The 27,990-nt window shown below is 43.3% G+C and overlaps 1 protein-coding gene across 2 annotated transcripts in view; it reads left to right on the top strand.

Annotated features, from left to right (window-relative positions):
• Positions 1 to 27,990, top strand: part of dhx15 (DEAH (Asp-Glu-Ala-His) box helicase 15) — a 68,823-nt gene that overhangs the window by 3,769 nt on the left and 37,064 nt on the right. For both annotated transcript variants that reach the window (XM_080741285.1, XM_080741284.1), the window contains exons 2-6: positions 1,375 to 1,717; positions 3,586 to 3,779; positions 4,290 to 4,449; positions 8,092 to 8,310; positions 19,513 to 19,680. In XM_080741285.1, coding sequence (XP_080597411.1) covers positions 1,375 to 1,717; positions 3,586 to 3,779; positions 4,290 to 4,449; positions 8,092 to 8,310; positions 19,513 to 19,680 — 1,084 coding nt within the window. The remainder of the gene's footprint in view (positions 1 to 1,374; positions 1,718 to 3,585; positions 3,780 to 4,289; positions 4,450 to 8,091; positions 8,311 to 19,512; positions 19,681 to 27,990) is intronic.

The raw sequence follows: 27,990 nt of genomic DNA on the forward strand, positions 1-27,990 counted from the left end.
TTAAATCGTTAATCGCAATTATTTGAGTGACAATTAATCGTCATGTTAAAATGTCATATCGTGACAGCCCTGCACACGCATATACGCACATACCTACTCACACCCACCGCAGACTCCTAGAGCTTATTTAAGACGGTTCAGGTTTTGATTAGGTCCTTATCCAATCTGTTGCTCAGAATGCTCACACTTGTTATATTAATATGATGAACAGACCTAAAGGCATGGATTTTAAGAAGTAAAGGTTTCCCTATGCGCTGTCTGGCATAGACTTGTTGTTGGACACTTACATTTAACAGTACAGTATCGGTCAAAATGCATGGCTTTCATGCGGACACTATTGTTGTTGGGTTTCTTTGTTTTCAACACCTGGGGAAAAAGATTGAAGTCCTCATGTGACGTTGTGACAGACAGTGTCCTCAAAGAGAGATATTTATGGTTCAGATCAGTAACGGTTGATGTAAAATGAAGCTTTGTCTACCAGTTGTTATTGATACAGTAGCTTCAGATAACATCATAGATTAGAGGCCTGGTTCTTCTGAGACAGAAAGCTTTCTTATTATAGAGACTGGGAGTAAGAAGTGTTCTTTTTACGTGATTTACATTGTAGACAATTAATTTTGTCTTGACCTTTGTATGCTGCACTTGATTAGGCTCTGTCTTTTCCAGCATGAATAAGGGGATGTGCAGTAACCTTTTCTGTTTGATTTGAAGGCAAGGAATTGACATGGCCTAACATTTGGGTGCAGTCTGCAGTTTGCTGCTTCCTGTTTCCAAAGCAGATTTCCCTATTTTGTCCCCTATTTTTCTATTTTTATTAACATTTTCACATAAAAAATGTCAGGTGAAAAGCCCAGCCCCAGAGTAGTAGTATCTGCTTCCCCGGCTAATGTTCCCCGTCGCCTTGATTAAGTCATGGGCCTTCGAGTTTCATTCATTAAGCAATGTTTTCCTGGGACTATTTTTGTCTGGACTTTTCAATTGAATCAAATCTTGTACCTTCAACTGCATTAAAATGCAACGATAATGTAAGCTCAACTGACTAATAATAGAGGTGTATTTATGGTGTAGTTCACTCTGTTTTGAGAAAGTTTCAGGAATCTACAAGTTTATCTATGCATAAACAACAAAAAAGGTATGCCTTCGGCTTGGCAGTAATGTAAACTATACATGACTTCTAGATAGTCAATGGGCTAAAATATCCCCTCTTAATTGTTCTGCCTTAGTCTTAAGTAGCCTAACCTAGTGTTTCCTTTCCTCTTTGTGTATGTTTTATTGTTGTATACTGACTGACTGCCTGTGTGCCAAAGACACATTTCCATTTCATGTACAATTTGATGGACAATAAAGTTTTCTTATCTTCTTGTCTCATTGCAGGCGTGACCGCGACAGGGACCGAGAGCGTGATGAGCGTCCGAGGGACAGGGACCGAGACAGAGATCGCGACAGGGACAGAGACCGGACCATAAAGCCGCCTGCTGCTGTCACGATGCCCATCAACTCGCCCATGAGTGTCGGAGTGGGCTTCCTAAAGCAGACGGCCATGCAGCAGCAGATCAACCCCTTCACCAACCTGCCGCACACGCCGCGCTACTACGAGATCCTCAAGAAGAGGCTGCAGCTGCCCGTCTGGGAGTACAAGGAGACCTTCAACGAGATCCTGGCACGCAACCAGAGCTTTGTGCTGGTGGGCGAGACGGGCTCCGGGAAGACCACGCAGGTACAAAAGGGACAAAGGGGAGGGCAGTGGTGGTCTGACGGGGCACTTGCCAATAAATTACCTGAAAAATACCTAAAAATGTCTTCTAAATCCTAATGATTTTCTGAAAAACCTATGTTTCTTTATCTGTGGTGCTCAACATTTTTAATGTCAAGGACCCCTAGAATTATATGTATTTATCATGGACCGCCATCTCAAAATATTTTGAGTTAAAAATGTTCGCTTTAAAAGAGTATATATTCAAAGATTTGCTCAAATTGTCATCTTTTTTCCCCAAAATGACAGATATGCAAGCTCATAGCTCAGCACCGAGTGCCGCGCTATGAGCTTGTATATCTGTCCTGTTTTGCAAGTTCAAGCTGGAGTGCTTATTGTTGTGTTTAGGCTAATAAACAAGGCCCTGAGGAAATGCATGTAATAATGTTGTTAATGATGAATTAATGTGAAATATTTGTATCTCCCTGCCGTCACTTAAATCTGATGTTATAGTTTAATTTTGCGTGCTTTCCTCCTGATGGGTTGACGTTCCAAAGACTATGTTATGTTTGCCTTGTACTACTGGCAGTGAACCGTCCATAACCCAAGCCTAATAGCCTGGAAATAAGATTTTTCTCTAACTTTAGACCTAATCAGGCCTGCTCTGCTTTTTAACTGTGAATAAGGGACCCCTGCTGTGTGTGTGATGTCAGGTGGAAAGAGAAAAACTTGCAGATGTGGCTTTAAATAGATGTTGGCTTTGCAATTAGCAAGTAATCTGTGTTTTTATCCACTCATATGCTGTTGGAAGTAGCATATTTGGGGTTTGTGGATTTGTCAGAATCAGATTGAAGTGAAAAGTGATTTCAAAGTTGTGTAACTACAATGTACAGGATATATTGGGAATAGGGTATTTTGATTTAGTTATGGACTCTCTTTGAACTCTTAATCTGCATAGAGATGCTGTTTAAATGCCACTGGGAAAATGAGGTGCTCTCTCCTACCCAACTCCTTGTGCTATACTCGATCCCGGGCAGTGCCAACTCAGTGTATGAGTAGCACAGCACCTTGATGTCTTCATAAATGTGTTATCAAATTGGAAATACTGCTGCTGCCATAAGCCAAACCATGTTGCACAGTGATTGCACACAGTCAGCGGTTTATCCTCCACTTTTTTGTCAGTGACGTAGGTAACATAAAAATCCATGAATTCTGATATATGCTGCGGCAAGGATTGATCCTTCGATATGTGATATGTGACTGTGTGCTCTGCTGGGTGAGCTACCCGGGTCCGCCCCAACACTGTGGACTCGTTTGTTGAAATAGTCTCGCATCACACTCCATTGTGACGTTGGCATCGCGCAACTTGAGGATATGAAACTCCTGTAGCGCACACACAACCAGACGAGTACTCGATTACACCGTTTCGTTTCCCATTTGGAAACCGATAGCTTCTGTAGTTTTTAATTTCAAATTTTCAAATTTGGAAAACAGTTAAGTTTCAGAACGTTTTGAATAGGAAATTCAAAAGTGGAATCCATTTTTGTTCCATTTGTACACTCTCTGAGTTATAGACTGATAAGGGTCCATTTGGTTCCCAACTATCATTTAGCTGGGAACCCCCTGGAACTCCCTCAAGGACCCATTGGGTCCCTGGACCCCACTTTAAGAACCAATACCCTTAGACCAGTGGTTCTCAACCTTTTCAGGCCGCGACCCTCAAAATAATCATATTTTTAACTGGGGACCCCCCCACCCTGACGAGCACCAAGAGTTGAGGTATAGAGTTGAGGGATCCACACCCACAGGTTGAGAACCAATGCCATGGACAGTCAGACATTTTTGCTGTTTTCTGATATATACTGTACCACTGTCTGTATCTGCTTCTTCAGATCCCCCAGTGGTGTGTGGACATGGTGCGGGCCATTCCAGGTCCAAAGAGAGCCGTGGCTTGTACCCAACCCAGGAGAGTGGCAGCCATGAGTGTGGCCCAGAGGGTGGCCGATGAGATGGATGTCATGCTGGGCCAAGAGGTGGGCTACTCCATCAGGTTCGAGGACTGCAGCTCGGCAAAGACCATACTCAAGTAAGGAGAGTCGTCCACTTCCTGTTGTCTCAAACTAGGGCTGGGTGATATGGACAAAATCAAAAGTCGGAATATAAAGTACCTCTATTTCACTATTGTGACGATAATATCATTTTCCCAACAAATTCAGGATTAGCACATCTACGTGCTCACATTGCGATCTTGAAGCTCTGCTATTTTTGACAATGTTTCTTGAATTTTGAAAATATAAATATTGGCGGGATGTCTTGCTCCATTGATTTGTAATGTGTATATATTCCAAAATGTGTATATATTCAAAAAAATGTCTCTTTAACTTGCATTAGACAGTGAAACAGCTGTCAAAGTCACTCTTTTAAAACATGAAAGAGGGAACACAAACGGCACAAAATCCAGTACATTATGAATAATTAAAATGTTTGAATATCGGACCCGTGGATCCAGTCATTCTTCCTAATACGAGTAGACGAATACGAGTGCAGAGATTATATGTGACAAACGTATGATCTGGCTCCTTGCACTGTCAACCAGGTACATGACAGATGGAATGTTGCTGCGTGAGGCCATGAACGACCCGCTGCTTGAGCGCTACGGCGTCATCATCCTGGATGAGGCCCACGAGCGCACGCTCGCCACTGACATCCTCATGGGGGTCCTCAAGGAAGTGGTCCGTCAGAGGTCTGACCTCAAGGTAAACCCTGACGCTTGTCTGTTTTGTCTTTTGTATATTGTCTTGTATGTCTTTTTGTGTGTCTTGTTTAGTCAAGTCAAACTTGCTAGCGGGTCATATCATTTCAAACCTTTATTTAGGCATGTATGTATGAGCAATGAGGTTATGCTCAATGCCTTGTACTGATAGAGCTGGTTTGATTTCTGATTTGTCTGGTGTACAAGCTTAAACCGCTTAGATTTTATATAGATTGACTATTAGTGTGGGGATTTAAGGGGAGCAAATGCTAATTTCGTGCAAATTTGTCTTAAAGCGCACAGTTTTGCACAGATGTAGCCCAGGGCTTGCTCTAATGATTTAGCTAGGGCGCCCGAGCCGACGACCTTCGGGGTCGCCACAGCGGCCAAATCAAGTTGGGCTCCCATTGACTTTCTATACAGGAGGAAAATACCCAGAAAAACCTTTTTTTTTCCGGGGTATTTAAAGACGGGGTGAAATCAAAAACATGTTTTTCACACTTTTAGAGCATATCTGTAGTGATATGGCCATACCTAACACTAGATGCCAAACAAATAGAAAATAAACCATTTTTGTGTATATATATATCAAAGGTCCCTAAATAGGCCATTCTTAATTACTTCCTGTGAACAGAAATTCAAAAAGTGATGACATAGATAGACTTTTTGAATATAAATGAACCTTTGGTTACATTCACCTGTTTGTTTCCCATTGCTGGCTCCCATTACTCCCATTACTCAGATTTTAAATCCCATCGCCTAAAGGGCTGGTCCCCTCGGATAGGTTCAGAAACACACAGGCTTCCTTTTCAAACTGAAACTTCAAAATAAAATACCCAAAATAGTCATTTCATTGGGTCTTTAAGTACGATCTGAGGGGTCTAACTAGGGGTTTGTCATGATGCTGAATCCATTGCAGGCATTTGTTTTGCACAAAAAACATTCCTTGGGCTAGAAATGGCCTCAGAAAACGATGCATGTATGGGTGAGCATTCATGTTAGTCGGAGGCCTTAGGGTTTTTTTTCTCGTGCTAATCAGTCTAAAAGTGCACAATTTTGCACAGATGTAGTAGCCTAGTTCCAGACCCTGAATCGCTAGCCACACCCCTTTAAATTTTTGTTTTGGCGATTCAGGGGTCTAGAATCGCTCTCATTGAAGAGGCCTTCCTCGTTTGAAAATCCGTACGGCGAATCAGCGTCTTGTGATCAGCGTGGGTGGGGGTTTCCCAGAAATCATGTGCGTTTCCAAGTAAACCAGCGCCGCCGTACCGTACCGCGCATCGCGTCGCGGTAAATTGTGGTAAAATGCGATCGCGAACCCTAAGGCCTCCGACTAACATGAATGCTCACCCATACATGCATCGTTTTCTGAGGCTATTTCTAGCCCAAGGAATGTTTTTTGTGCAAAACAAATGCCAACCCCAAGTTAGACCCCTCAGATCCTACTTGAATACCCAGAAAAAAAAAATGTTTTTCTGGTATTTTCCTCCTGTATAGAAAGTCAATGGGAGCCCAACTTTATTTGACCGCTGTGGCGACCCCGAAGGTCGTCGGCTCGGGCGCCCTAGCTAAATCATTAGAGCAAGCCCTGGGCTACATCTGTGCAAAATTTTGCGCTTTAAGACAAATTTGCATGAAATTAGCATTTGCTCCCCTTAAATCCCCACACTATATACTGGTAAACGTTATTATGAGTAGCTGGCAAGTAAAAAATTGTCTACAACAGCAATCTGCATTGTCAACATCGCGTTTACTTACCGACGACACTAAATAAAGCTGTAGAATTAACGGGTCTAGAATACATGGAGAATCAGGGAATTGATACAACTAAATTGGAAGAAAAAGGAATTTTCAGCAAAAATGAAAACACATTTTTGTGCATGTGACTTTCAGTACCCAGTTGGACTTTCTTTTTGTTAAGTTTTTTTCTAATAGTCTAGACACTCTGCTCTAGTTTGCCACTGGTTTCTCCAAATCCAAGCCTCCCTGTAATTGAGTACATTGCAGTGTTTCTCATTCACAACAACCCAGTTCATTCCGACAGAACACATCGTTCTATCCCAAAGTATTACTTCTCCTAGCGTGAACTTTTGACAAACAACGCTGTTGTCGCTCTCCCGTCTCGCCCCCTATTCTTCCGTTCTGTCACCTTTTGCTTACACTCACTCTCTGAGGCTGACGGCCGGGTGTTTGTTTGCGAAAAGATAAACGGTGTCATTCAGCCCGGAGATGCACAGCGAGTCCCCTCGGTGACAGCAGTAGATCCTTGCTCCTGGGGTCAGGCCATTTTAACCCATTTAGGCCTAGGATTATTGACTGCTTTAACTATTGAAAAATAGCAGATATACAAGCTCACAGCGCGGCACCGAGTGCCGCGCTGCGAGCTTGTAGATCTGCTATTTTTGAAAAATCATGATTTTTTTTTTCAAGTCTTTGAATATATCTACTTAAAAGCGAACATTTGTAACTCAAATATTTACTTCTGGGTGGTCCCTGGAACAACATATTTTGAGATGGGGGTCCGTGGCCAAATACCTGTAATTTTGGGGGTCCTTGACATGAAAAGGTTTGAGAACAGCTGATTTAGAGGAAGGATTTAGAAGTCGGGTCAAAGATCGGGTCAAAGATATTCAAAGACTTGCACTCATTTTCACGATTTTTCAAAAATAGCAGATCTACAAGCTCGCAGCGCGGCACTCGGTGCCGCGCTGTGAGCTTGTATATCTGCTATTTTTCTAAAGTTAAAGCATAAAATAATGGTTAAAGTGGTTAAAATCTAACACGACTCGGGCGCGTTCCAGGTGTTTGAGAGTTAAGGCAGCCAGACGGGTCGGGGTAATAAGAGTGTCGTGGCGGGGTGTGCAGAGGCAGGCGTGGCTTTTTATGGGTGGAATGTGCTGACCACAACTCTCATAAAGCAGATGGGCAATGACGGTGTTGTTTGTCAGTGTGGAATCAAAGGTTAGACAGTCATTTCGGGAGGGGAACTGATGAATGTGAGGTTGAGGTTATGGGGAATGATCTCCCCCCCCGTCCACCCCGTCCACCCTCTCCATCGCTCCCTCCTATACAGTACCTCCCCTGCCCTCATTCCTCTTTCCAAATTTGCATGTTTAATTTGCCCTGATTAAGAGCCATTATGATGTCTCTCGGAGCGTTGAGTGAAATGTCGAGACACTGTCCCCTGCGAATGTCCTGAGATAAAATATGAGGGATACGCATCTCGCTTCACAATCCTAATGGGGCCGGGTGGGGGGTTGTGTACCTGACTTCAGCAAGGACTATCATGGTCCTGTATAGGTCAAGGACTCAACGTTTAATGTTAAGTGATACAGTAGTTTGCTCCAGTGCCCCTGTTCTAAACACTTCCTCGCAAGCACAGTGCATTCTTCTTTTACCCTACTTTTGTCATTCCAAACTTGGTTGCACAGTCATTCACGTCTCCTCTCCACTTCCAATGTGCCCTCATCCCCTTTTTAGTGCCACCATCGAGCCGTATCAAATGCCGTCTCATTCCTCACGCCAATGCCCACTCCCATAACACCCGCATTTACCCTTGGCTGTTTGTAGTTTCTTTTTTTTCCTCCTTTCTCACCAGAATAAATAAATGTTCTCTCTCCCTCCCCCCCTGGTTTTGATCCATCAGGTCATTGTAATGAGTGCCACGCTAGACGCTGGTAAGTTTCAGGTGTACTTCGACAGCTGCCCGCTGCTGACCATCCCCGGGCGAACGCATCCCGTGGAGATCTTCTACACGCCGGAGCCCGAGAGGGACTACCTGGAGGCGGCCATACGCACCGTCATCCAGATCCACATGTGCGAGGAGGACGAGGGAGACCTCCTTCTCTTCCTCACCGGACAAGAGGTAACGTTTTTTTTTTTTTTTTTCTTGTTTTTTTTGTCTGTCCGTGCTTTTTGTTGGCCTCCGTCGTCTTGCAGATGCCACCTGGGAGAGGGTTACTTTCTTTTAAAAGTGCTGCTGTTAGCAAAGCATAGATAGTTACTTTGGTTGGGAGGCAGAGTCAGGAGATGATGGTCACTGGAGGAACCTTTCGTTGGTGTTTGTTTAAGGTAGAAGTAATCATACTTGGGTGAATTGATGCTAAGAAAAGAAATACAAAATAACCACTTAAACACTATACTTCTTTGACTGGGGTTGTTCAGGGGTCTATACTTGACAGAAAGGAGGGTGTCACCCTCCTTTTTTCCCCCTCTACACCAAATCTCTTCCTTGAAAATAGCCAATGCAAGTTGCACGTGCCTATTATGCCGTGCCCAGAAAAAGGATGCTAGGGTTAATCTAAATAACTGTAAGTAATTAGGTCGGAGTGGCTTATTGTCGGCATCAGCCACACGAGTGTGCCTATCCCCCATTCAATGCACGATACCCCTGGGAGATGGAATTCTTAGGTGATTTGCTACACCCACCATCAGCTCCCATTTTAGTATTTCAGCCGATTTCAGCATGCTACAACTGGTCATATGATGCAAAATGCATCATATGACCAGTTGTAGCATGCTGAAATACTAACATATCTAAAAACACAGATTGAACACACAAAATTATTCAGGATTGTGTTGATCGTGTCCCACACAACAATAAAATAAGATCTGGTTGTCCCAGAGGTGACCTGGTCCTTTAATGCACAACTTGGTTACCCAAGGAGCTAGGGCTGCACGATATGGACAAAATGTAATATCTCGGTATTCATGCCAAATATTTCGATATAGTTACGATATTACCGTACAAATTTCATATTTATAAAAAAGTGTTGCAACAGTGAAAACTAAGCATTATTCAGTATAATACAGTAATAATAATAACTAGAAAAATATTGTTCCTTCGAAACAATTGTGGGCTCGCTTCAAGCCAGAAAACAATGGCTATAAAAGTACAAAATGTCAAGATCGCAGGCAGTGCTCTCTTTGACGTTACTGACGTCAAAGATTGGTCCATTTTGTTCCAAAAATGTGTTGTGCAAAAGTTGACCCGCTGGTGGCGCTATAACAGGCCAATGTAAGAAGGGTGGTATCTGTTCCTTGACCTATTGGGAATGTGCTTGCAAGATTTCACGCACATTGCAGGCTGTGTTCATGATTTGAGGTGTTTTTGGCTTTGGCCACTTTATCGCTGCTTGCAGCTATATTCATTATTATTATTTTTTTTTGTGTGTGTGCACTTCATAGGCATATTAGATAAAGGTCCTTAGATTGTGTGTAGAATGTTTCATGCAAATTGCAAAAAAAAATCCTAACGGGTTTAAGTGTTTCACAAACTGCTCAAAATGATATAGCGCCCCCCTTTGGCCAATTGGGGTAAGATTGGTTTTAGTGATATTTGGACTAACACTCTACATCTTTGCCAAATGCCATGAACATGTTACTTTGCATGTATGATTTAGAGGCAGAAGAATAATTTGCATAAAACTGCAATATTCATTGAATTTATTTTAAAAAGCATGTTTCAATTTTAAAGAAATCCGATCTGACAGATCTTTAGATATCGGTCCAAAGTTCACGTAAAAAAAGTTTTGTGCACGTGGAGCGAAAATTCCAGAATAAAAGCGGGTTTACGCGTTTTACAAACTGCTCAAAATGGCGGAAAATCAAAGGGCGGAGCTTACTTAACAACGACACAGATGTCTTCCGCTTGAGTCAAAGCACGCGTGTAACAAGTTGCATGTCTTCAAACGAAACGAGTCATGACTTATGCCCGTTTGAAGTTTGAATTTTCAAACGCTTCGTATAGCGCCCCCCTTTGGCCGATTGGAATAAAATTGGTTTCAGTGATACTTTGACTAACCCTCCACATCTTTGCCAAATGCCATGAACGTGTAACTTTGCATGTATGATTTAGAGGCAGAAGAATAATTTGCATGAAACCGCAATATTGATAGAATTATTAAAAAATTATATTTCACTTTAAAAGAAATCCGCCGAGATTAGTTTGACCGTATTGGTCCAAAGTTTATGTGAAAAAAGTTTTGTGCGCGTATCGAAAAAAACCCAGGAGGAGATAGATTTTTACTGTTTTTCATATAATTCCGAATTGTGGGAGACCTAAAGGTCAGAGGTCAAAAGTTAGAGGGTAAAAGTTGTTCGGCATGAGGAGACGCATACGTGTATACAGGTTTCATGACTGTAACTCAAACACAGCATGAGCTATACCTGTTCAAAGTTCGCACTTTCGAAGGCTTCCTACAGCGCCACCATTTGGCCGATTGCTATAGAAAATAATAGCACACTTCGCCACTGTAAACTGAACACATTGATGTTTTTATTTTCATTTTCTCACTAAGTATGTAGGAGTAGAAAGGAACCGAAGTTCCCGTCTACAGTATGATATGACTGATAGATAAATAATGACAACATCTAAAGTGTGCTCGCCTTATAGGCGAGCCCACAATAATAAGTCAATATCACTCTTGATTTTAAGTGCTATTGGGTTCCCACACTTGTTATTTTGATATTCTAAGTGTAGCAAAAGGCAGCGATATGGACAACGATATGGGCGATATGGGCAACGATATAGACGATGTATTGCCCAGGGCGATATACGGCGATATCGTTGCCTTTCGCGATACTGATATTGCGCATTGGTCATTCCTTGATAACAACACGATAACGATATATAGTGTAGCCCTACAAGGAGCTGTGCTACTCATGCTGAGTTGGCCGGGCCCGGGATCAAACCGAGAAGCTTGTGGTTAGGGCTGTCACAATTATTACATAATCGTCTAGCCGTGATTATTTGACATAATCGTGATTATTTTTCATAATCATCATAATGTTTCCAGTCAAAAATAGTGGAAATAGCAGATCTACAAGCTCACAATGCGACGCGTTGTGAGCTTGTAGATCGGCTATTTCCACTATCAATGTTCTTTTTTTAAGTATGTCAAATATGTCAGTAATTTCTTTGTATATTTAGGTTATGTGTCATATCTGCCATGTGAAACTTCAAAGCCTAAAAGCCAAACAGAAATGTAATTGTCAACGACGAATACACAATTAAATCGTCAATCGCAATTATTTGAGTGACAATTAACTCATACAGTGCCAGGCGACTTTTAGAGCAACTTTCTCACTATGGGCTTCCCTGCCAAGCGACTTTGGGCGACTTTTACTTAGAATTTTTTTTTTTTTTTTTTTTTTTGACCCCATTAAATCTAGTAAACATGATTTCAATCGCGATTTTGCATGTTCCACCCCCATACAACCCCATCTTTATACAGGGCAGCCATCTTTGTTTACATAACATGTAAAACATAATGGCTATTATCTCAAGAATGCCTGAACGGATTTCCAATCTTTTTTTTTTGTTTGAAAGCTGTGAACAGCCTGCACAAATATGGTGCATGATCTGTGCATGGATGTGCATGATCTGTGCACTACAAATTACATGGAAGTCTATGGAGAGGGCTGGCACTAATGCCACTCGAGGGCATTTTTAATTGGCAGTAAGTGAGTTAATCGTCATGTAAAATGTCATATCGTGACAGCCCTACTTGTGGTCAAACTGCGAGTGCTCCAAAGACTGAGCTATCTGGACAGTGGACAGTCAAATGAAATTACATCTTGTATTTTCCATATCTTTTATTTTGAGAGATGGGTAGGGGAGATACAGGAGGGAATGCTTTCCGGGCAGGGCAGAATTCAATCCCAGGGCAGGTTGTTGCGCCCATATGTGGGTCCACAGGGAAGAATGACATCATTCTTGTATTGCTATTGGTTTGTTACTTTGTTCTCTGTTTTACTTTAAATAATTCTCCTGAGTAGCGTTCATTACCATACCTACAGTAACACACACACGTACACACACACACACACACACACACACACACACACACACACACACACACACACACACACACACACACACACACACACACACACACACACACACGTACAGTACAGTATAAATTAACAATGGCGAGGTTGATAGAGATGTTTAATGCATGTTTCCATGCCAGCTTGGAAGCCACCAGATTATTTCTTTTCTGACCCAGATCCCCTTCCACATGCGTCCCTGAGATTAAGTCATTTATTATTTTTTCAAAACTCCTGCAAATGTTGTCCACTGATGTGTAATGGAGGGCGAGGTTCAAGCTCAAAATGATGAATTTGGTCGCAGCTGGGCAGGCAGAAATGAACACACACACACACACACACACACACACACACACACACACACACACACACACACACAGCGTACAGAAATGTTTCGGTAGCCTGATCATGGATACTGACAGCTTGTTACACCCATTGGTGCCTGTGTTGGTGTGATTACATTCTCAGGAAATGGTATTTAGGTTGGTTGATTGCTTGCGGTTGAGAAAGAGCCCCACATTGGTGTGAATACCACAAGCCTTATTGCTCCCAGGACCTACCCCACTTGTCGCATTGTTCTTTTCATATTTAGATTTGTTTTCCCCTCATGTTTTTTTCCCCTCACACATGGCTCCTAATTTTATTCAACCACACACAAGCCATCTGTAAAAGGAAACCACATGCTTGCAGCGTGTGCCGCCTCTACCCTATCAGACAATACAGGCTGTCTTATTCATGAGCAGCAATTGCTCGTCCAAGCTCCGACGTCCCGGCAGCAATTGCGCCTGTGCGTATAACATACGTTTTCATTTGCCAATGTGAGATCGATGACTGCGAAAAGGGATGAAGTTAGGGACAGTGTTTTCCTTCGATGGCTTGTGATTGATTTTTCTTTAGTTGTACAGGAACACCTACAGCTTTTTGAATGTTTAGGTTTTTTATGTTTTTCATACGCCTGCGCCTCCTTTCCTCAATAGCGGTTAGAGATGCAGTGATCGGCATTTTTCACTTCCGATCCGATACCAATATGGCAGCATGCCGGATCCAGGGCCATCTATTGGAGAGTTGTGGGGGGCAGAAAACGGCACCCGTCACATGGTTCATATGCCCATAGACTCCAGTGCTGTCCGTGAACTTCCGGTTAGGTGCTTTGTCACTATTCACCGATGGAAGTCTACGTAGAAGACCTGGCCTGATGAAGTGAACGGAACAGAGGTGGTGCAACTCTCCAATAGACGGCTCTGGCTGGATCCAATGTGCAGCTGGATAGAAGTGCTGAAGCAGACCTCTGAAATGAAGTGCATCGGAGCGTTCGATCAGTCATTTTCGCTGCAGTCCGACCCGATCTGTTTTTTGGCTGGTATTGCTTCGATATCCGATAAGAAGATCGGATCGCGGCATCTCTAATAGTGGTGGGTCCGTCGCTTCGAGCGTTCATTAACACGGCCCTAATTGGGTTAACTGAGTTAATGTGGTGTTGAACGGTGTTCAAAGGGTGCTGCAGCACACCCTCGGATGTTTCTTAACCCTTCCACTCTCCTGGCAACTTTGATGTTGGCTAATGATCCAGAGGCAGATCTATGGAACAGCCTTTTCATCCAGCCCTGTTTAACCACATTAACCCTGGCATCCATTTTGGGCACAAATTGCATATCTATAAGCTCACGATGCATCATATCAGCTATTACCACTATTTATCGTATGGCAAGTATGTAGGATTTAAGTGTTTAATAAAATATGGCAGACGAAAGCAAAGGATGGCCAGGGCTCTTTACCTACCCTATACAAACTAGTAGGACGCCTCAGGGCCAGTGATGTATATCGGACCAGTTACCCATATATGGAGATCCATGTACCTATATAGTACCTTTATGGAGATCCCTGTCTGAACCAGCCGCACAGATATGGGCTGTCTTCCTCCTGTTAGACATGGGCTTAATATTGATGGCATCAGAGATCTTCATATATGGGCATTAAATGGATTCTGGGGAATACGCATATATGGACTTTTACATGGGTGATGTCACCTGTGATATCACCTGATATCACCTGTGATATCACATTGATGTGTCAAGGGAACCGACCCATAGACTGTAAAAATGTGTACACACACGGAGACAAGCTGTGACATTTCTCATGGTAAACTGAAACCTTCGGTCACAACAAAACCGATGTGCTCCATAGACGAGAACAAATCCAAACCTATCGCAGCTGTCGAGCTCTGATAAGTCCTAATATTAAGCTGCCCCCACAGCGGCTAACATCAGAACACGGGGATTGGCAGGGGCCGCGCTGCTTGCTAGTTGAGATGTGTAGTCTTCCTTAGCTGTATTTGTGCGGGGCTTGGCTGTAGATTGTTGCTCCCGGGTGTCTCTGCGAACGCCTGTGGACAGGTTGGTTGCCGCCACTGGCCGACTGCCTCTGCTCCTCGCGCTTCCCCCATCTCTCTTCCATCGGGAGGGGGACAGCCAGCCCGCTCGCAGCGCTCTGGCAAAACGGCCCCATTTTTCATGGCAGCTGCTGCATCCAGGGGCTTGATGGGCTATTAATACACAGAGTCATTTTACCAATCCATTCAGATTTGCTCTCTTCCACTCCTGACGACTTGTCAATGTGTTGATTAAGAGGCACATGCCCGTCAGCTGGGTACGAATTAATGCTGTGAACACAGGGACGGTGCCAAACCAGAGGACAGCCGGGAAACGGAGCGCTTTGTACTTTTTGCGTGTTGAGGCAAGTGGATGTTGGCTTCGAGTTGTGCATACAAATTACATAATTTCTCTCTCATACACACACACACACACACGCACACACACACTCTCGCTCGTATACATATATACAGTTTATACTGTATACACCGTCCGCTGCCAGCTAAAAAGTCTAATGCAATCGTTTCGGCGAACGCCAGCAGCAAAATAACAATAAACGGACGATTCGCAAGCTTGTTTATTTCGTTGACACACCGCAGCCCGACAAAGCAGAAAGCAGCCTCTAAACGGGAGCTAGTTGCTGAATGGCTAACCGTGAGGAAACGAAAATAAATAGTTTCGCGGTAAGCCCTGGCCTGGCCAAAGCATCGATTTGTGTGAATAAACGCTATATAGTCGGAGCAGTTCTCAAAGAATATCTATAAATCCACAAATCCCCATACAAAGAGATCCCTGATGTCGTCAATATGCTATTATAATACTGACTACATAGAATAGCCTCACGATAATGCGTATAAAGTGCTCATATATTCAGAGCCACATGACGTCAGATCGTGTGCACTACGCCAGGGGTCCCCAACCTGCAGTCCGTGGACCACTGGAGGCTCATTTGCTGGTGGTCCGCAACGCCAAGGAGTTTTATTTTATATATAAGATTCACGACCAATACATACACATGTATCTGTTGAACAGCCTCCCTCAGTCATCTCTGACTCTTAAGTAAGCCTACTGTTTTGTTGCGAGTAGTTTAGCGAAACAAAAGACGATAGTTAACAGTAACCTAGGGTTGTCATGATTAGGAATTTCTGGAGACGATTAATCGCATACAAAATAATCGCGATTGACGAATATTGTCTTGATCAGTGGTGTAAAGTAACTATTAAGTACATTTACTTGCAAACTTTAGCCCTATTTATACAGTGGTTATTTGAAAATAGCTCATCTACAAGCTCACAACGCGTCGCGTTGGGATGCGAAAATAGCCGATCTACAAAGCTCACAACGTGTCGCGAGGCGTTGTGAAAATAGCCTACAACTGCAAAAAAAGCCGACTAACTGAAAATAGTGACAATAGCCGATAATGTTTATCACGATCTAACATCTATACTCTAGTCGCCATCTGTGTGATCATCATCATCATCATCATCATCATCCCCTCCACAGCAGAATAGCAGCGCTAAGGCATTGACTCCAGTCCTCTGTGTTGAAACGAAAGCGAAAGCCTTTTTCTGTATGTATCAAAAGGAATATAGTCCCGGGAATGCGTATGGTAGGCCAGGCCTACATGTGTCTGTTCCGACCGTCTGGAAAAAGTAATTGATCGGATCGGTTGAAACAAACTTTTTAAGCATGTTTAGTTAGCCAGCCAGCCTGCCTGCTGTGTGACTGCAGTCAGTGCGGCGGAGGAGGAGCGGCCGGGGACGCATGGAGGAGGCGCATTCAAGAATGCAAATGTTGACGACGTGAGGTTTAAGAATGGTTTTATTGTCAAAACACAATACTTTTTTTAATTAAATTGGATAATTGACGATAATCGTGTATATGAAAAATAATCGCGAATATGAAAAATAATCGAGAATAGACGATTATGTATTAATCGTGACTGCCCTACAGTAACCCATTGAAACAAATTTTATGCACCAGTGTTGATTTCTTTGACTAAAACTATGGCGAAAAATGTTTGTCGACTGCGTTTTTTTCACTGAGGAAAACGAAATAAAAACTAAGCTGTGATGACTAAAACTAAGACTAAATATATTGACAATTTCGTAAAAAAAAAAAAAAGAAAAAAAAAAAAAAACGTTTGGGAGGGACTAGTGCTGAAGAGTCATTTTATGTTTGGTTGCTCTCAGGTATTGCCGATCTACAAGCTCATGCGCTGTGAGCTTGTAGATTCAGCACGCAATCAAGTGTATGATGCCATCAAGGCCTGCCAAAATACATTTCAGTTGACTAAATCAACTGTAGATTTAGTCACCTAAAATCTTATGATATTTAGTCGACTAAAATTAGACTAAAACTAAAACTTTTCAGGTGACACAATTATGTCTAAATTACATTTTATTCAAAAGACTATGACTAAATCAAAATTTTCTGTCAAAAACAACACTGGTATGCACCTCCCTCCTCCTCTGTCAGTCAGTCTGTCCGTCCTGTGTCTCAACAGGGTGCTAAATGGTAATATTAAAGTTGTACCATGTAACTTTTTTTATAAAACAAATCTTAAAATTGTCCTAACTGTTAAATCGCTAAAGTTTTAGAACACCCACTCCGTTATTTTCAGCTTCTGAAGCCTTCTCTTTATATGTTTTCTATGATCCTGGCCGTGGACCGGATTTCGCGCAAAATTGACGTAATCTGCATCATCTGTATACGTTGTGTATACGTTGCCCAATCACATCGCCGATCATGCACACATGGTACACTACCGGCCAATCACAGCGCATCTTGAAGTGGGGTCGCCATATTTGTAGTCGCCCGTGTGTCTCTTTACTCAAAAGGTAATCTCGCCTACCAGGCAGGGTGAAGTAGTCCGTTTCTCCGGAATGCCTGAACGCACAGGAACCAGGGACCCCTCCAAAGATAGCTCTCGGCGTTGTGGAGGCAGACGCGGGGGTGTGAAGGTACGAAAAACGGGCGAAAGACGCGAACGCGACCGCGGTTTGCTATAGGGCTACTGACCACTAGTTGAGAATCTTACACAGTATAGCTTTAACATGCGCGGCCACAACAAACTTGTTACAGAATATTACAACGTGCAACCACATCGCCCATCTGTGCATGTCGCTCATATATAGAATATTGGAATATGACAGGTACAATGACCAAATTTAACGGCTGGAAAGTGATATATATATTCATTTCCAAGTCTTCACTCAGCGCGATGGGAGCTATAATTATTCACAGCCGTGCGTAATGGTCACGCCGACTCTGCGCATAATGACACCTTTCCTCTAGTGCCAGTTATGCAATGATTTGTATAAAACCAGAATCAGGCCAATGTGAAGCTGAAAAAAATTAAAATCAACCACATTAAAGCACACATGCCCTTAACGCATGCCTGATTGAGTAGCATTGTGAGGACAGTGATGCAGGATAGGAGAGAAAAGCAACTGAATTTAAGTTGGTGGACAAAGTGGCTGCGTTCAGAGCCAACTGGAGCTGTGGTGGGCGAACAGGGGCATGTTTGATACGTTCCAAACATTAGCAGGGATCCTGTGAGACTGACTGAGACCATCCTTCTCCCAGCTGGTTAGAAGGATGACCGTTTCACTTCCCAACAACCACCACAGACCCACCAAGTGCAGACTTTTTAAATGAAGAAGGGACAAACCAGTGACATTATTTTCTGTTTTTGGAGTTACACAATATAGGCATAAGCATAGAGAAGAAACAAAGTAAAAAGCCAGACAACAGGACAACAATGTAAAATATCCCTATTATAAGTACAAAGAATAGGTACAGCACAATTCTACAGTATATTATATTGTGGGTTAATAAGGAATAGCCATGCAGAGGTCATTTCAGTTGGACCAGCAAAAATATTGACTTCTGAAAAGTGGTCCTTGGTGCAAAACAGTTGGGGACCTCTGCACTACTCCTATTGGCCTGTAGGTGGTGCAACAGTACAGGCTGTGTTCTGGAGCTGATTACAATGGGGCCCTGCTGTGAGGATTTGCATGTCAGTTCAGTCTGGTATCTTTGAAACAGAAAATAGAAAGTTGCGCTTACATTGGTTATTGGAATTGTTTGAAAAATAAAAGGCTTATTTATGTATGTTTTATGTATTTAAAAAAGCCTGACTGAATGTCTTGTGTGAAGTAAGAATAACTCGCGTGTCAGGCTGACTTTTAATACGTTATACTGAGGCCATCTGCGGGGTATGGGTATCTATTTTGTGCCTTTAAAAAATATAAATGTTCTTGTACTGGTTGGCTTCATGGTTGTCATCATGTTTTTCCTCATTCCTGTCGCCTGCTCAGGCCCTCTTGTCTGTCTGCCAGCCCACCGGCTCTAGAACGTTCAGCTTCACTAAACTGATCTGCCATGATTTGCCGGCGGTTATGCATCAGTGCTGCAGTCTCATCTCACATTCCCCCCTTCTTACAATACTGCACTGTGGAATAATGAACCCTGTTTGTGTCTGTCTGGCTGTATGTGTGCGTGTGTGTGAGTGTGTGTGAGAGAGAGAGAGAGTAAGTGCGTGCGCGCGCCGTGTTTTCCATGATTGCTGCATTTGACAACAAAGCCACGGGGAGCTCGGCAAAGCACACTGCAGTCCAGGTTTAATTTCCTCCGTCAGATGGAGCGATAGGCAGAACAAATGTACTGTAGCAGGGAACCACCGCTTCCCTGGCCGCCTCCCACTTCGCTCCCCCCCTGTCATCGAGATTCACCTCCGTTGTTTCTCCATGTGTCGTCTGAAGCTGTTTGCGTTGCGTCGTGCCTAAAGTAACGACCGCAGTTTGCTGACGCCTGGTTATTTATTTTGGTATTTTCTTTTCCTTTTTTTTTTTTGTTTCTTTTAGGAAATTGACGAGGCCTGCAAGCGAATCAAGAGGGAGATCGATGACCTGGGGCCCGACGCGGGCGACATCAAAATCATCCCGCTGTACTCCACGCTGCCTCCTCAACAGCAGCAACGAATCTTTGAGCCGCCGCCGCCCGCCAAACCAAGCGGTGCCATCGGAAGGAAGGTATAAACGAAAACCCTCTTAAAAGTCTGAGTCGTGACTGGAAGTAGGGATGGGTCGGCGGGGCAGGAAGGGACACATTGAGAGTGAGCGACGGACACTAGTCGGTATTCCTAAACTGAACCGGTATCATCAAGTAAACCGATCGAACCGGTAAAACCGGAAACCGTCACAAGGCTAGCGGGGGGGTTGAAAACCTTTCTACCCCCCGTCTCGCCAGCTTTGGCGCAGAACTGACTCATACAACATATGCTGCCTTTGTCAGCATGCGATTCCCTGCTCTAAATTATAACTGGGGTATTACTCACAACCTCTGAGGCTAAGGAGAAGGCACTGCATTCACAGTGGTGTTTTATCTCTCCAGTACTGGCTCTGGCGCAGGCCCTGCTCCCAAGTCACTCGGAAGAGTAGGCCACAGTCCTATTGACTTCTCAAACTCGAGTCTGATTTATACTTGGCTGTGAGTGTTATGCACCGGAAATAGCAGATCTACAAGCTCACAACCTTTGTGTGTGTGTGTGTGGTCTTATGCCTCAGTTTGTAGATTGGCTAATTTCGGTGCATGACAAGATGCACAATCCAAGTACAAATCGGGCATCAATGAACCGTTACGGTCAGTTACGGAACCAAACTGAAAGAGTCTTTGTTTTTGTTTGTTTTTTCGTCCACTGCTGTCAGATGATGGCCAAAGAGCAGAGGGGAACGATCCCCAGTTATTATTACTGACACATGGACTCGTCTGGCTTTTTGTCTGACGACATCTATTCAGATGGTCTCATCACCACGGTGGTGGCGCCACCTGGCCTGCCTTTCAGGTGGCTGGCCTGGGATCAGACAGAATATCAGAGCCCTTCCCCGGCCAACTGAATTAGAAAACATTCACCGCGACAATCTGATATAGGTGATTTGATGAGCGACTCGTCGCCGCCACCATCCTCCCCAACTGTGCATGATCAGGCTGTCACCAGTGCACTGTGTGTGTATATGGTCTTATGCATTAAAACATTGAATGCCAAAAACTTCTACCAAAAGGCTTCTAGATTGGCAATTTTTGGCAAAGACATTTGGTGTAGACTAGAACGGTGGTTCTCAAATTATTGTGGGGGGTCCCCAGATGTGTATAGAGGGTATCTGCATTTCTAAAATGACAATTGAAGGACTTTTTAATACCTCTAAAATGACAAATTAAACATTGGCCAAATTGTCAAATATTGGAGGCAGACATTTTGAAAATGGGTTCTATTTTCACAATAGAACCATGTTATACAAAATGTAGTGCCTCAACTCTTAGTGCTCGTCAGGGTGTGGGGGTCCCCATTTAAAATAAGATTATTTTGGGGGTCGTGGCCTGAAAAGGTTGAGAACCACTCGTGTAAAGTAACTTAGTACATTTACTCAAGTACTATACTTGAGTACAATTTTGAGGTATTTGTACTTGAGTGTTTCCAATTTCCAATACTTTGACTTCTACTCCACTCCACCTCGGATCCAAATGTTGTACTTTTACTCCACTACATTTATTTGAAAACTTTAGTTACTAGTTACTTTGCAGATATGCATTGCTGTGCTGATGCATTGTGGACTTGCAGATCAGGTCTGCTATTTTCTGCGTGCAACACTGGCGTGTAACTAAGTATAAATCAGCCTTAAAGGGAGGGCTCCTGAAAGAATCCGCTGCAAACTGCCGCCACGCATGCTAACGACTGCATTAAGCATCCGTCAATTATCATAACGCACTCATTCGTCATCTCTCCATTTCTCCCTGAAAAAGCCACTGATCTCCCGTTTTCTGAACAGTTTAATGATTTAGAGGCAAAGCTGCAATTCACTGTAATTACTAACAAAGACTATAATCCCTGCTCTGTCGCTTCCTAGCGCATCGCAGATTGTCTCTGACAAATGGGCTTTGTTCGGCAGGCTAGGTTTGTTTTGCGGCATTCTCACGTTTTAGATGCTTCTCCCCCCCCCCAAATGTCAGCGCCGGACCCATCCTGCTATCCATTTCAATGAGAGGCTAATGCGGACTGTTGGAGGCATGCTCTCTCCATTTTTACCAATCAGAGGGGAGGCTTTATTTGTCAACAAGATGTCTCTCACGGCGGGGTGGGTGAAAGATGGCCTGTGTTAGCCATAGTGCCAAGGCCCCCCGCACCCCCCCCAACCCCAAACTGGTTAATAACCCAGAAGTAACGTGCGGAGATGATGCCCTAATGATATTACTGATGAAGAAAGCTATATGCTCACCCGGTACACCAACAGACTGGAAGGAGCCAGCCAGCCAGCCACTGCTCGGTGTAATGGGCCCCAGCCCTGCGTATGCCTTCAGAATCAATGCCGGTCATTGAGCCTCTCTCATATGATAGTGATGAAATGTGAGAGGGGCTGCCATGCGTGGTGTCCGTCAGGGGCATCGGCTGACCCCTCGCACGCAGGACAGTGGCATCTTCCCCACAGCTCCTTTTTTCAATAGGACGGGCGTGCGTCTGTGCCATCTACTCCTCGTGGGCAAATTGTTGGCTCGACTGACAGTGTCTGTTGTGAGACATCACCAGTCTCTTTTTTTTTTGGCCAGTCACTTAGCTTCCAGACTGCGACAGTGTGGCTCATTGACTGCACAAAGATGTGATGATTCCCCCACACCTATGGGCCACTGAGTGTAACTAATAGCCTTCAAGCAAGCGGTTGGCTTTGGTTAAATTCCAATGTTGACCAGGCTGTTTTCTCAGGGTCTCTGCAATATTACTAGTCTTAATCTTCAATGTGAGAGATTGTATTTACATGAATCGCATATAGAAAGAGGGTTGTAGTCAAATTCCATGTAATATAGACCTTGGCAGGGTCTGGAACAGTTTTGCCTGTGTGCTCTACTGACGATATATTTCTATTATGTGGTTTCACATATTAATAAAGTGGAATAAAGTGGCCTGAAATGTGCCTGGAGCAGAGATTTGTGTTATTGATGGGATTTGTGAAAATTTAGAAATGAGTACAAGATGCGTGTATGTGATTCCCAACAAAACATTTTGGAGAGGTAATCGTTTTTGGTTCAAGTAATGGAGCCTCTGCCTGATGACCAAAAGTCTAGTATCTCTCCCGCCCAGGGGGAACTCCCCGCTAGTGGATAAGATTTAGGCTTTATACCCGGGTTCGAATCCCTGGCACCCATCTGCATATGAGCAGTATTACTACAAACCTTTTAGACCACTTTATGTTCGAGAACAAGTCCTTATGTCCCTTGTCTTTAGGCCTTATATCCCTTGTCTTTAGTTAGTCTTTAGTTCCTTTTCTTTAGTTTTGGCCTGTTAAAAACATCATTTAGGATCCTTTTTTTCCCCCCATTGTACTGTGTATAATGACAATAATGTATTCTATTCTTAAGGCCCTGAAACATTAAGAGTATCGGACGTGCGCCATGACAGCAGCCACACTGGAGGCGTCAAGTACACTTGTCAAAACCTGTTGACGTGTCTCTCAGAGCACGGTTCTAATTTTGAAGTGTCGACGCGTGGCACATAGGATTGACCGGAAAACATCAACTACCCAACAGGTCCAAGTTCAACAACTGCACTGATGCACTCTGCACACTGTTTGAGACATACAAATACATAAAGAACACATGTCGATTACACTGCAGTACTTTTTGTAGTTGTATTAAACCTAAAATCAATAACACAATGTAGAAATACTCCATTAGGGCACGGTCACACCAAAGAAAGAGTGGATTCCCGATTCCGATTCCACATAATGCGTTTCAATGAGAATGGAGCGTTTTTTTTCCCCAAATGTATAAGCTTGTAGTTAACCCTAACCCTATTTTGAAACGGCTGAAATGTACAGTATACAGGGCTGAATTAAGAGTAAAAGTGTAATATTTGCCTCTGAGATGTGAAGTAAAAGTACTGAAGACTGGACATACTCAAGTAAAGTAAAAAAATACCTCAATTGTACAGCACTTGAGTACCACCACTGAAAATAGCTACAAGTGTCACCAGCAAAATGGCCCAACTTGACGCGCGTGCGTCAGTGACACTTTACTCTTCTATTCTTGAGACTCGTGAGGCACGCCCGAGTGAGCTGCCAGGTGAGCGAGTACCCGTGCTGAGCACTGGCAATCCGAGTTGGCAAGCCGTGGTGCATGGAATACATTGTATGGACCGACAACAGCAACCTATCTCAGCCAATCACAGCGATTAGGGTGGAACTTTTTGTTGGGAATAGCGCTACAGTACATGTAGGGCTGTCACGATTATGACAATTTACGTGACAATTAATTGTCACTCAAATAATTGCGATTAACTATTTAATTGTGTTTCCGTCGTTGTCAATTACATTTCTGTTTGGCTTGTAGACTTTGAAATTGCACAAGGTAGATATGACACATAACCTAAATATACAAAGAAATTACTTACACTTTTGACAACTTTATACTTAAAAAAGAACACTGATAGTGGAAATAGCAGATCTACAATCTCAAAACGCGCCGCGTATTTCCACAATCATTGAAAATGTTTGAAAATATGAACATTTCAACATGGAAAGGATTATGACGATTATGACGAAATAATTGCGATTATGTCAAATAATTGCGATTAGATGATTATGTAATAATTGCGACAGCCCTAGCTATATGCGTACAAGACTCTATCCCTAATGCCGTTGCAGGCACTGGTCAAATGGTGAGAGAAAGAGCAAGTAGCGATGGTGTAGTGTTTAGTGCCTCAATTTGTCCATAGCTGTCTGTCTTTTTATCGATTTACAAAGTCACACAACATGAAAGAATGTTGGATCAGAGTTACAGTAAGATACTTGATCTCTTCAGTACGGTATTTAGTGAGCTAGTGGCTAATACTGTTCTCATGAAGAATGACACTAAAGACGTTGAACACAGCAGGAGGTTGAAACGTCGACATGGGGCTGAAGCTATGGCACTCTATTGCAAATGTTGTTTTGCTCAGCTCTTGTGATTGGCTAAGGATTAGCTAGGTGTATGCGTATTTCAGTAAATGTCATGGAAGTGAGTGAACATGATGTTCTCACATGTTAAATAAAAACATTACATTTATTATTGTAAAAGTACATTTTTATAATCCAGCGCTCTCAAAGATTATGAACCTACACGATACGGTTTGGCTGTAACTATTCATGTTTTTTGAGCGGTGGTCACAACGCTCCTATACGTGGCCGTGTGTGTGGGTCTGTCTGTCTGTCTGTCTGTCTGTCTGTCTGTATGCGTGTCTGTCTGTATGTTGTATGTAGCCTGTATGTAGTACCTTTTGTGACCACACATGTTAAGGGAGGGGCGCTGTTGTTCAGGCCAGGCCAGGCCAGACGCCCACCCACCCACACACACACACACACACACACACACACACACACAATATATATATATTTGTTTTGCTGTTGCGCAGCCTCCACGACCACCGCTCAGTTCACACGGGTGTGATTTTTTTTTACTATGATGAAAATCACATTGGAAACATTGCACACGTCTGTATTGCTCTTGTCAGTCATTAACTCTTTTACTGCTACATTAAGGATTTAACACATCGGGTGCCCACGATGATTCAGGGTTTACCCTCGCAGGGGCCCATCGTCGCCATGGCAACCTGCCATTTTACGTACTTTCGCGTGGAAAAAGTATCCGTAATATGTTGAGTAAATATAATCCATGTATGTCCAGTTTATTTTCACAATAATCTTTTCTTTCAGTTTGTGTCACGGGCGGTAGAAAGGGCAGCGTTTTGAACATGGTGATTGAAAAAGCTAGATCAGGAGAAGAATCCGCCATTTTACGTACCTCTGCGTTACTGGGAAAATAGTATCCATGATCCGAGTAAATGTAATCCAAGGATAGGATGTCCTGTTTATTTTCACGATCATGTTTTCTTTCAGTCAGGACCACTCTTTACCAAACCTGGGCCACAGCGTTTGTCACGGGCGGTAGAAAAGACCGCGTATTGAACATGGAGGTGATGAAAAACTTAGATCAGACAGGCGAAGAATCCACCAGCGCAAAAATGCTGTCGTGTGAGGGGGGAGAGTGCAAGTCTCAAAAACGCAACTGGGTTAAGGCAGCTTTGCATGGTCTTTCAGTCCGAGTGTATCAAAAATGCAATAGGGTTAAGGCAGCAGAAGCTTGTGATTGGCTGCAGGGAGACTGCACTTCCTGCTCATGTGATACCGCGCTGCATTTTGGGAAATGTAGTGTTTTTCCCATATTGTACAGTAAAGTACAGTCCAGTATAGATACTGTACAACGCGTCAAACGCGTCGTGGGCCTCCAGAGACATCAAAGAGATTGACGCGTTGACATCACATGGGCATTTAATGAGTTAAGGATGTCTTAAACTGCCATCGAAGTAGCTTGAAAGTAGCTAACCTTTGAGATGCAATAGAAAAACGCAATCTTTTGTAAAATACAGGCCTATGTGTCATCGAGCCAAACTGACAGCTGGTAGCAGCCATTTGCAATGAACGAGGCTCGCAAATGTCCCTCGCTCGCACCATTAGTTTAGAGCATAGAAATGGAGAAACTAGATCCAGGCATAGAAAACTTCCAGAAAAGTGATTCCGCCGCCATTGTTGTTTATGGTCGAGATTTGAGACCAGCGTTACGGGAGCGGTTTCTACTGTAGACACCCACGCCACCCCTCATCTGCTCACAGTGCTCAGACAGGGTAAAGAACGAACAAACGGTGGCAGCTCGTTCATGGCTGTGTGCTACTTGAATAATCTGGCGAGCGCGCTAGTTGATAGCAGTAAAAGAGTTAAATAAGTAAAGGATAATGAAAAATTAAATCGCAATATCAATATTCAAAATGCAGTAGACTTCAGCCTTTTTTAAATGCAGTAGTCTCTACTGCATTTTAAACAAAGCTGAAGTCTGAAAGCTGAAGTTGCACAGAATAGAAACTTCCATTTAATTCAGACTGAGCAAGATATGAATGCTATCATTCGCTCTCCCCGAGAAAGAAAGAAATTATGTAGAAGCCATTGGTGTCCTCGTGTCTTTCAGCCCCGCCATCTTCCAATCGCATGTGAGTCCTTTTTGCCATGCCTTCATTTCTCTGCATGAATAAAAAGGATTTTTTTTTTTTTGATGGTTGAATTACAAGAGGTCAAGGGCTGAATAAGGTGGGTGGGGGTAGTGAGAGGGCCATCCTTGGCATTAATAACTAAACAGTCAGGCATTCTCTGGCTGGGGAGAAATCCTCGCTTAAAAAGGTGGGATTTAAAAGTCCCCTGGGCTCACAGCTTCAAGGCGACACAGGAGGCGAGGCTACAAAGGCCAGCGTGCAGAACCGCTTCTGTGGGCCCACGTATGATCAGCCAAGACTACAGAAGCCCGTTTGGGTTTGCACTTCCAAATGTTTAATAATGAGTGCACTGAGAAACCTGGGAGGCTACTGCCAAAACGCTGGCACATTTGACTTTGCACACATAGACAAGACGGTCTTCTCCGGAAACAAATTGCATGCTCAACATTTCTTGCGCGGATCTGTTTCCCCCTCTAAACCCTCCCTGTATGCGTTGAGGGCAAGTGCCTCTTGATACTTCTTTCTTTCTTTCTCTTTTTATTTTTTTGTAACCGCCTACAACTTCTTCCTGTCTTGGCAATTAATGAGCAAGTCAAAGATTGCAAAAGTGCAGTGAGGCATTTTTCATCCGGCTTTGTATAAAAACAGAAAATAACAAACATAAGCCAAGTTGGAAGTGGCAGTTCCCACCACAACAGTGGTCTATTGATGGGACAATATGAAAATTACATGTCATGATTATTGTGTCAAAAATACCTGCCATTAACAATATTATCGCGATAATCAAAATACCGGTATGCTTAAAGCTTAAAATGCCACTTTTGTTTAACCACTTGAGTCCCCAGCATCCCTATTCTGGGGGGAACATTCACCAAAAATAGCCAATCTACAGTGTTGTGAGCTTGTAAATCTGCTATTTTTGACTAAATCGATTTGTGTAGCATGACCGATTGACCGTACCAAATGCGCACTTTGCAGGTCCGTTTTTATCAAGTATAGAGGGCTGAATTTGCAGCTCAACAAAAGCTAATTCATCCTAGTGTACTATGACAGAGGACAATTTCATTATGAATTAAAATCACGCAATACGATTATTATTATAATTCTTTTTAACTCATTTAATGCCAGCCTATCACCACTAGAGGGCGCCCAGTGACCAGAGAATAATAGAGATATGCTGGTAATGCATGCCCAAGCCCTGGAGCCATGACTTGCCAGAACACTTTCCTTTGTGCATGTACAGGAAGAGGATGAAGTTAGCTTGAAGTTAGCTATT

Source organism: Nannobrachium achirus (assembly GCF_963921795.1).
Source record: "Nannobrachium achirus genome assembly, chromosome: 14".
Classification (NCBI taxonomy): domain Eukaryota; kingdom Metazoa; phylum Chordata; class Actinopteri; order Myctophiformes; family Myctophidae; genus Nannobrachium; species Nannobrachium achirus.